Consider the following 10,332-nt stretch of genomic DNA (forward strand, 5'->3'; position numbering starts at 1 on the left):
GGAGCTCCAGTTTCGAATGTACTAGGATTACACAATATCTTACTTCAACTTGGACGATCGCGAGAAATACACTCATGGACAAAACTTTGGAAACACTCACATTTCATGGCATATCTCACGAAGTATTGAGAGTTGAGAGTTGCTGTTTGAGTATGATGAGCGAATAGCACTGAGGAAGAGCTAGTTATAGCTACTGGCGCGCAAATCGTCAGCATCGTGAACTTTCCTTTCAATATTCAATTTGTGGACCCAGATAAAATCAAGGAACAGAATTTGCTATACAAAACTCAATACATTGCTCATACTTTAGGTGAGCGAACGGCAACATGTACTCGGACAGTGTAAATATATAATCAGCTGAATTTTGCTTTCCAGCGTGGATAGCAAGAGCACTTTTCCCGCAACTCGCAATTGCACCCCACACCATAACGGAGCCGCCACCTTGCTGTCGCGTGACAAAGCTCCGCTTGGGTTGTCGGATGTCATGCCAGTAGTTCTTGTAACCATCCGGCCCGTCTAAGTCGAACTTCTTTTCGTCCGAAATGACCACACACGACCAGTCGAAGGGACTTTCGGCATGTTGCATGGCCCACTTGAAACGACAATGCTTGTGCGCAGGCGCGAGCGGCAAGGTATGTTGCGTTTTGGTATAGTCGAGCAGATCACATCGCTGCAGTACTCGTCGAGTCGTCCGGATATTGCAAGGTAGTTCGCAGGCCTTGTGTAAGGTTGCGGCGCTTGACCCAGTCTTGCAATCTTTACGAACCAAACGTCGGATTTGCCGCTCGGAGAGAGAAACAGGTCTCCCAGGCTGCTTTTTGCTGCGCCCCTGCTGACGCAGGCAGCGAGAAATCACAGCGACGGACGTGCCAGTAACCGCGCGTATGGCGCGGTACGACCAATTTGCCTCCCGAAGGCCCTTTATGCGGCCACGCATCTCATCGGTAAGTTGTTCTCGACCCATATTGCCGACTGACAGTGATTTCCCACGCGCTATGGGTTCACAAACACTCTTACTATCTTGGATTTTGTATAGTCAATTCTGTTCCTTGATTTTGTCTGGGTCCACAAATTGAACGTTGAATAGAAAGTTCTCGATGCTGACGAATTGCGCGCCGGTAGCAATAACTAGCTCTTCCTCAGTGCTATTGGCTCATCATACTCAAACAGCAACTCTCAACTCTCAATACTTCGTGAGATATGCCATGAAATGTGAGTGTTCCCTAAGTTTTGTCCGTGAGTGTATTTCCACTCGTTGGACGAACTTGAGAAATACCCCAAGAAAATTTTCTTCAGAGAATTTCTCCGTACAAATTCCAATATAAAAGTGACGTTTTTGAAGTTCCAAATTTTCAGCTTTTCTCCAATTATATCCCCCAATGTTTTATTTTCCAGAAAAACAACATGAATATGATCAACGCAGATGCAGTGCGAGCGCGGCCTCAATCTGAACACCATGGCACGTGCAATGCCGTCCAGTAAGCAGCCAAGTTGTGCTCGTTGATGCAGTGCTCGATTTGAGCGAAGTGTTGAGTAGACCTGTGGACAATATAGTTGACGATTAGTACTCCTCAAGCGAGACAGCAAGTGCCATCGCAATTGCTGCCTCTTCGGCACTGTTTCGACGATCCAGACCAGCCCGACTCTTCTTTTCTGGGGAAGGGGGCGTGGTACCGTGGTGGTCGACCATATTCAAGATCGCCATGCCAGTCTTGACCAGCTCTTCGTCGTTCGTTGCGGCGTCCTGCGACATCCAGTGGCTGTTTGACGACTCGATGACGGCACGTTCCTTTGAAAAGTCGTATTGAAAGATCTCTTGCGCAAGGAGCTGCTGCGTCATGGGGGCGAGCGATGTGATGGAGGGCATGTCGGTGTCGCCGCACGTCAAGATGACGTGGGAGTACTGCAGCAGGCTGCTGGAGCTGCTTGTCATGATGATCAGGTCGTGGAAACGTTGAGCGCTCGAATTTCTAGATTCGTTCGACACAATTGAAATACCACGTGTTTTGTATGTGCTTTTTTCCAACTCGTGTAATCGCTATTTTGTCGTGTGGATTCAACTACCTTGTAGTTTGTATCGACTCGTTCAGGAATTAAATTCTTCTATCTTTGGAATGTTGGTATTCCCCGTTGAATAACTGTCGCAGTACAGGAATGTAGGATTTGACTTGAAAGGAGTATGATGGAAGAAACTGCACCGTGGTGGCTCAATTTGCATTCGAAGCGGCCATGAACTACACGTACAACCAGCGCGAGCAGCATGAGCCGATGCTTGGAAAGCATGCGGCGGAGCAGCGCAACAACCACCGACACGGAAGCCCACCCGTGCAGTCCATGCGCCTTGAGACCCCTGCGCCGAAGTGTAACGATGCGTTTTTCGCGATTCTGTTCGTAGGCCACCTCGTCGCGATAGCGTACTTTGCGGTACGATGCCCTCTTGACTGAAAGACCCTCCTCCTCCTCCTCGTGATGGACTCATCGCCTTCGCAGTTCACGTCGGGACTGGACTACCTCAAGCACTTTGAAGAGGAACATCCGTCGCAAGCCGCGCAGAAGAGCTTTACTATGGTTCTTGGCGTGAGTGGCAGCCTCATTGGGCTGTCGGTCGTCTTCTCGGCGCTGTGGATCCAAGTCTTGATGGCTTGCGCAGAGAACATGATTCGATTTGCACTCTGGATGAACGTCGGCCTCATGTTTGGCTTTGCCATCATGTCGTTGTTTGTGAATCCGTTCGTCGGGCTGTTCTTCCTGCTCGGCGCCGCGATTAACATTTGGTACGTGTCCTTTTCCATTCTTTTCTCGCCATGGCGCATGACGGTCCACCCTTGTATGCTCCTGTAGCTACATCAACGCCGTGCAGAACCGCATTGCATTCGCTAGCGCACACTTGAAACTTGCTTGTGTGGCGTTGAGCAAGCACAAGTCGATTTTTGTCTTGGCCCTGTTCTTCATCCTTGTCCAGGTCGCGTGGCTAATCACGTGGTCGGTCAGCGCAGTCGGTGTGTACCAACTCTTTCGTGTGGCGGACCCCAACTGCGAGAAGGAGGAATCGCACGGGACCTTGTGCGGTGGAACGGGCTTCAACGTCGCGATTTTCTTCTTGCTCGTATCGGTCTACTGGGGCCAGCAGGTCATCCAAAACGTGATGACCTGCACCGTCGCCGGCACCGTCGCCACGTGGTGGTACAACACCCACACCGACCGCGCTGTCGCCGGCTCGCTCTACCGATCGCTCACGTCCTCGTTCGGGTCCATTTGCTTTGGGTCGTTGATTGTTGCCGTGTTGCAGGCGCTTCGCACGGTACGACGTGGACAGAGGAACGATCCCGAGGATTTTTTCCCATTTGTCGTCTTCTTAGGACGATTCCTCCTGACCCTTTTAATCGCTAGATTGTCCGCACGATCAAGAACAAGGCGGCGGAAGACGACAACGCGGCGCTCGCGTGCGTGGCTTGCCTGGCGGAATGCATCCTGAACTGCATTGAGAGCCTCGTCGAGTACTTCAACATGTGGGCGTACACGTACGTCGGGATCTACGGCTTTGACTTCCGCACGGCTGGGAAGGCTGTGATGCAGCTGTTTGATTCGCGTGGCTGGACCGCCGTAATCAACGACGACTTGTCGTCCACGGCGCTCTCAATCGGCGCGTTCGGCGTCGGTGTGCTCACGTGCGTGGTTGGGCTGGTTGTCGCCAAATTTGCGCCGGCCGATTGGGTCGCCGGATTCGGCGGCGACGACACGACTCGCTATGGTAAGGAAAACGCCCGCGTTTCTCGACCGTGGGCATTGGGAAAATGGGAAGCTCACGCATTCGGTAGTGATCTTTGGCGTGTTGGGCTTCATTGCGGGGGTGAGCATGGCGATGATCCTGGCCAACTTGGTCATCACTGCGCTGCATACGATCTTTGTCTGCTTTGCGGAGGTACGACCGTTCCTCCTTGAGACGGTGGAAGCGGGTTGACGTGCGTGTGGGCCTGTAGGACCCCGTTTCGTTCCAACGATCGCACCCCGAACACTACAACGAACTCATCTTGACATGGCGCCACTTCCAGCCGGACGCGTTGGTCGCTGCCTACGGATCCTACGTCTAAATGAGCGCGTGTCTGGGATGATCGAGTTGACATGGGAGTTGTCGCGCTCCATGCATGCATATAATTCCAAAGCTATCTTTTTGTTGGGATACAGTATGCTGTCTACAAAACCGCTCGCGTCGAGTACTCGACGGTTGCTCCGTGCATACGAGCAGGCGTCGACCATGAATGTGGTCGCGCGGGCTGGCAACCCATCGCAGCCATCCCTCCACAGCACCGTCGACCAGCCCGCACGGCGCCCATCGCGCGCTTGCTTCAGTTGTACCCCACACGATTGAAATGTCGAATTTGTAAATCCTCGGTCCGATTAAGTGCGAGTGTTCAAATATCTCATTGCATGACCATGCTGGATCTGCGCAGATGCGGCGCGGTCGTCCTGGCACTCTGCGCTGTGGCAGACGCCGCGCTGACGCCGCCAAAGCATGATCCGATCTCGGCTGTTCAAGGTCTGATCTCCCGCCGCCTTGGTGAAATGTACCTAAACCAGGTACCGATGTATCCATACCATCTCGTCGTCAACGCACCATGACACCTTGTCATAGTTTGAATTGCGGGTGTTGCCCGCGTCCAATGCAGGGCTCGATGTCGCTCATGTGTCGACAAATGGCGGGAAGGTCCTTCTGGAAGGCTCCAGCGCCACAGCGATGGCCTACGGATTAAAATCGTACGCACATCTTACTCGGTTCAGGACATCCAAGTTGCCTTCCCCGTAGGTACTTGCGACAGGTTGTTCACACGTCCACGGACTGGGAAGACCATGCTCTTCACCTCCCGACGACACTGCCGCTGCCGTCCTCTCCCATCCGTCTCCAGAGGCAGGCCCCGTACACGTATTACCAGAACGTGTGCACGGTCAGCTATTCCCAGTGGGCATGGTCTTGGTCCAAATGGGAACGGCATCTCGACTGGATGGCATTGCAAGGTACCAGCTTCCCCATCTCTCGGGGTTGCATCTCCTCCGGCGCATCGACGGTGTTGCCTCGCTCGACGCGTCCCTCGTCGTCATCACATTGCGCTCACGTTCGCTCTTTGCAGGCATCAACATGCCGCTGGCATTCACCGGACAAGAAAAGGTGTGGCAAGCAACGTTCGCCCAGTTCAACGTGACGGACTTGACTGATTTTTTTGCCGGCGCGGCGTTTCTCGCGTGGGGGCGCATGGGCAACATCCAAGGGAGTTGGGTCAAGGGGCCGTTGCCTCAGTCCTTTATTGACGATCAATTCGCGCTGCAGCAGAAAATCCTGGCGCGAATGGAAGCGTTCGGGATGATGCCGGCGCTGCCCGCGTTTGCAGGCCACATCCCAACCAAGTTGGTCGAGCTGTACCCTCAGGCAAAAGTCGTCCGGAGCGACGCGTGGGCAGGATTCCGGGCGCCATACACCCAAGTGTATCTGCTTGACCCCACGGATGCACTGTTTGTCCAGCTGGGCGCGGCATTCTTGAAGACGTACCAGGCCATGTACAAGTTTACCGCTCACGTGTACCAAACTGACACGTACAACGAGATGGACCCTCGGCTTGATACGGCAACGTATTTGGCGGCATCGTCGTCGGCCGTGCTGCGCAGCATGCAGGTACGACGTTCTCGGCCGGCGGGCTCTGATGCGCGGTGTAGACGGTCGACAAGGATGCCGTCTGGCTCATGCAAGGGTGGCTCTTTTCGTTTTCAAGGTTCTGGACGCTACCTCGCATGGAACACTACTTGGCGCCGTTGCCGTACGAGTCGTTGATCGTGCTCGACTTGTATGCCGAAGTGTCGCCGATGTGGGAGAAATCGCGCGAATTTTTCCACCACCAGTGGATATACTGCGTCCTGCACAATTTTGGCGGGAGCCTCGGCATGCGCGGCGACCTGGAAACCGTGGCGGCCGCGCCCGTTCGCGCGAATTCCATCGCCCGCGCCATGGTCGGTGTCGGCCTCACCATGGAAGGCATCTTTCAAAACTACGTCGTGTACGATCTCGCGCTGCACATGCCATGGGCACCCGCCGCCGTCAACGTCACGCAGTACGTGCACGAGTTTGCCCTCGCGCGGTACAACGTGGTGGGCGACCGCACGTTTGTCGAACGTGCGTGGAACGTTCTGCGAACGTCCGTGTACGACGTGCGCAACGCATACGGCGGCGTGACCAAAGACATTGTGTGCTTGCGGCCGCGATGGCACTTGGTGCATTCGAGCTTCATGCCGACCGAGCTCAGACACGACCCACGGCACATCCAATCTGCGTGGGAATTGTTCTTGGGCGCGGTCGAGGCGTCGCCGTCCCTCGAGCGCGACGACGCCTTCACACACGACCTGATCGACATCACAAGGCAAGCCATGAGCGATGGCATTCTCAAAGCGTACGAGAGCCTGCAGACCTTGGTCGGACGCGGCGGTGCCACACTCGCCGAGGTGAGTGCGATCGAGTCGTCGACATGACGAATGGAACGGAGGTGGGTGTTTTGGTAGGTGACGGCGATGGCGGACGCGTTGCTCGAGCGCATGACTGACTTGGACATGGCGCTGAACACCCATCCAGACTTCATGCTGGGGCCATGGATCGCCGACGCACGAGCGCTCGCGCGCCCGGGAGACACCGCCGCTGCCTCGTACTTTGAGTACGAAGCGCGGAATCAAATCACGCGATGGGGACATGACAACCACAACGTACTGACAGACTACGCTGCCAAGGAGTGGGGCGGCCTAGTGGCGTCGTACTACGTGCCTCGGTGGCGGCTCTGGGCGCAGGTATGTCGTTGCAGCTGTCGACAGTGCTTGGGGCGTCGGCTGATCGATGCATTAGGAACTGCACCGGTCATGGGCAGCCAAGGAAGAAATGGCCATGCCGACGCTGATGGCGGCAATGGAATCCTTTGAGCTCGACTGGCAAGTCGACACGGCCACCGTGTTTCCGACAACTGCGCAAGGGAACCCAGTGCAAGTCTCGATCGACTTGTACGAAAAATACGTCGGCAAACTGAATCGGCCCCCGAAGAACGCTCCATTCGCCCAACGCACGGCCGACCCGACGACGGCGCGCCACCGCCTTGATTACTCCTCGGTTTGCATCCTCGATTGCTTGTGGTGACCTTGCGTTGAATGGAATTCTCATGTCCCCATCACCAATTTGCCTTCTCCGTGCGCTCCGCCATCATTCGCGCACTGGTCGATGGGGTCCGCTCAACTAGAAGCTCAAATGGCATGCGTCCCGGAGTACCGCAGCGTGGCTGAGCCTCATGACATCCCTGGCATTCATGTTCTATCATGGAGAATTTTGATAAAATATATTCCGAAAAATTGTCTATCTATAACATTTCTTGATATTTTGGGATCTCGGGAGTATTCTCGACGCGCCATTTTATACTGTTGTTTTGTATGAACATCGCCCGCCTCTTTTGACATGCCATCGCAGAAATCCACGACGCCAAGTCGGACTGCCAGGAAGTGACCGGGAACGGCACGCCATGCAACGTCGAGCGTCGTCGAAGCAGCATCCCCTCGACGGCGGACGAAGCCACTGGGATCCAAGTACTCCTTTGCTCACTCCACAAGCAACAACAGGGACGACCTCACAACAACCGGCGTACTGCAGCGTTGCCATTGGCTCGCCACCTCCAGGAGTCACTGCTTCGCATACCGACGAAAGATGGAGCCACAACGCGAACGTGATTCCTGCGTTTACTGTCGCAGACGCTCAGCGAATGGAATGGGATTATGCTCGCGTTGTCGTGCGCACCAAGAGCCAATCGTCGCTGTCTGCCGGGTCCGAGTTTGAGCAACTTGACGTCGAAGATAACGAGGAGCTGGGGGTCCTCCTGGATCCGTTCTACGACGTCACCACAGGTCGCCTCCGTCGCATGTTTCGGCACTTTGCACCTCATGGTTCGCGTTTCCAAACCGCCACATGACTGTTCACGAGTCTCCTGTAGGCGAGGAAAAGGTGTCGTACGATGCATTTCACAAAGGTCTGCTGGCGTTGGGCATTTCTCCACCCGTAGATGTCCCGTTCGACGAGTTTGTGCAGAAGATTGATGCGGACCACGACGGAATGGTGAGCCTGGATGAGTTCATTCATGTCGTACAGATGATCAAGCAAGCGCACTTGTTCAAACCCGAGTACGTCGCACAAGAAGGCGCCACCATTACATCAACGTTTCCGTCCAAGTATTCGGCGTCAACTTCGTCGACGTCGTCGCTGTATATTCTCCCGTCGCAGCCCCTAGTGTCAACCACTGTCCAGCCTGCCATGGTTCTCCGCGTCGTCGATTACTCGCCAACGTCAATCCACACGGTCGCACCGGTGACAAACCTCCAGTCGTTCATGTTTTCGTCCAAGCCGCACTGGGCCAAAGTCCGGTGGGTCCACGTCGCCGGGTTCAAGCGCGTCGACGACATCAACTTGCGCCGCCTCGCCATCAAGTTTCAACTGCATCCGTTGGCGTTGGAAGACTGCCTGAACCACGATGACATGGTCCGGTGCAAGTACGAGCACTACGAGGATCACGCGTTCCTGTGTGTACCGGTGATCAGGCCGTTGGACGGCAACAAGAAGAAGGACTTGGAGAGCTACATCAACCGCCACCGGTACGACTTGTACGCGAAGGACCAGGGGCGTGCGATGCTGTCTCGGCAGCTTCGCAACCAGAGCTACTGGAACACAACCGTGACGGGGCGACGGGGGTCGGTGGGATTTGCGGGCGACGACACGGCGCCTACTCGTCGGCCCAGCGACAAAGCACATAAGAAACGGCAGCACGAAGGCACTTTGGACAACCTGAAAGTGCTCATGCGCAAGCCGCAGCAACTTTGCATCTTTATTCACAAACACGGGAATGTGATTTCGGTCCAAGAAGAGAGCGATTTGGACGACGTCGCGGGGTTTCCGCTGTGGCAATCGGTGTTTAACAACCAAATGGGCAAGTCGTACTCGAAGATCCGCAACCACGATGCGCATTTCCTCGTCGTGTCGATCCTGAATGCCGTCGCCGAGGACATGCGTCCGGTCGTCCACGTCATGGAGGTGCAGCTCACGACGATGGGGAAGCTTCTTCGCCTCGAACGGACCAAGTTCAACGTGAAGCGGCTGACCAAGACGAAAAAAACGCTCTTGGCCATTGAAAAGATTGTGCGGCCATTGCTGGACCTTGTCGACGGCCAGCTCCTGGACCAAGACGAGTTCAACAAGGTAGGGTTATGGTCGACAGACTTGACCGGCATGCATGCATGTGTGGGTGGCACGGCATTTGATTTACGCCCATCACGGTGGTGGAAAGCTAACAACGTGGCGTTCGCATAGGGCGAAGTTCGCAACTACCTGCGCGATGTCCGCGACCACCTCAAGCAAATGGCGGGCAGCTTGAAGGAGTCGATGCAAACGCTGGCCGAGCTCGTCGACGAAGACAAGCAGATCCGCGCACAGCACAAGGACGACGTGTTGTACATCATGTCGATCTGCGCCACGCTGTTTCTCCCAGGAACGTTCATGACGGGCGTGTACGGGATGAACTTTGACAACATGCCCGAACTGCACACGCAGTACGGGTACTTTATCTGGTGGGCGGTCTTCCTCACGATCGTGTCGTCGCTCTTCACGTTTCTGCGGTTCGTCAAGCAGTGGATCTAAGTCGAAAACGGATCGGACGCACCAGAGAGTGCCACGTCATCGATGCCACGATCTTGAATCCGGATATTACCGGATAACAGAACAAGGGGGGAGATAAGATGTCGATAAAACATAAAAACCATATTCTATATTTTAAATATATGTTAATTTTTTATGTGTTAAAAAGTGTTAATACTTCAATTTTTATAGCTCCAAATCATTCCGATGGATATTACACGGGACCCCGCGGGGGGACCCCAAAAAAGTTGTTACATAGAGGGAAACGATTGGGAGGGGGGGTGTACCCAAAAGAGCACTTGTCGTTCCGGGGGGACAGGTCGTTCATCATGTTCATGGCAGGGTTCGAGGCAAGGCGATCACGTCGGTGGTGGCAGTGAGACCAGCGTCTAGCAGTCGGAGAAGTCATGCGCAACAAGTCACAGCAGATTGGCGTGCACGACGACGGCGTCTTGCGTCGAGCATTCAACGGACGAGTCTGATGGCCACGGGATACTGCTCCGTCGACGGGGGCCGCTGTGGACGCGTTGGTGATGGAATGGGATTCCTTGCACGTTGTACAAACGCTGCGGCGTCGCGGTGTTGTGACCGAGCTCAGCGACATGGACATCAATGAAAACGAAAGGGTGCTCCCCGAT

At 54.9% G+C, this 10,332-nt stretch overlaps 4 protein-coding genes across 5 annotated transcripts; 3 read left to right on the forward strand and 1 right to left on the reverse strand.

The window, feature by feature from the left end:
* Window positions 1-1,329: 1,329 nt before the first annotated feature.
* Window positions 1,330-1,981, reverse strand: H310_11799 (hypothetical protein). Its single transcript, XM_008878571.1, has one exon. The coding sequence runs from the start codon at window positions 1,931-1,933 to the stop codon at window positions 1,562-1,564; it is 372 nt and encodes a 123-aa protein (XP_008876793.1). The 5' UTR covers window positions 1,934-1,981; the 3' UTR covers window positions 1,330-1,561.
* A 235-nt stretch (window positions 1,982-2,216) lies between these two features.
* Window positions 2,217-4,184, forward strand: H310_11800 (hypothetical protein). The gene is made up of 6 exons (XM_008878572.1): window positions 2,217-2,424; window positions 2,491-2,774; window positions 2,842-3,301; window positions 3,391-3,751; window positions 3,819-3,922; window positions 3,981-4,184. The coding sequence occupies exons 1-6, from the start codon at window positions 2,230-2,232 to the stop codon at window positions 4,089-4,091; spliced, it is 1,515 nt and encodes a 504-aa protein (XP_008876794.1). The 5' UTR covers window positions 2,217-2,229; the 3' UTR covers window positions 4,092-4,184.
* Window positions 4,185-4,392: 208 nt separating this feature from the next.
* Window positions 4,393-7,378, forward strand: H310_11801. Of its 2 annotated transcripts, XM_008878573.1 has the most exons (7): window positions 4,393-4,578; window positions 4,634-4,755; window positions 4,805-5,013; window positions 5,127-5,665; window positions 5,707-6,486; window positions 6,544-6,822; window positions 6,878-7,378. In XM_008878573.1, exons 1-7 carry the CDS (start codon window positions 4,429-4,431, stop codon window positions 7,160-7,162), a joined length of 2,364 nt encoding a protein of 787 aa, XP_008876795.1. In that variant the 5' UTR covers window positions 4,393-4,428; the 3' UTR covers window positions 7,163-7,378. The 2 variants fall into 2 exon arrangements, with proteins under 2 accessions (XP_008876795.1, XP_008876796.1); XM_008878574.1 differs by having other exon boundaries at window positions 5,707-6,822.
* A 72-nt stretch (window positions 7,379-7,450) lies between these two features.
* Window positions 7,451-9,820, forward strand: H310_11802 (hypothetical protein). The gene is made up of 3 exons (XM_008878575.1): window positions 7,451-7,956; window positions 8,004-9,259; window positions 9,371-9,820. The coding sequence occupies exons 1-3, from the start codon at window positions 7,539-7,541 to the stop codon at window positions 9,695-9,697; spliced, it is 2,001 nt and encodes a 666-aa protein (XP_008876797.1). The 5' UTR covers window positions 7,451-7,538; the 3' UTR covers window positions 9,698-9,820.
* The last annotated feature ends 512 nt before the right edge of the window (window positions 9,821-10,332 follow it).

This window comes from Aphanomyces invadans (genome assembly GCF_000520115.1).
Source record: "Aphanomyces invadans strain NJM9701 unplaced genomic scaffold supercont1.34, whole genome shotgun sequence".
NCBI classification, from domain to species: Eukaryota; Oomycota; class Saprolegniomycetes; order Saprolegniales; family Verrucalvaceae; genus Aphanomyces; species Aphanomyces invadans.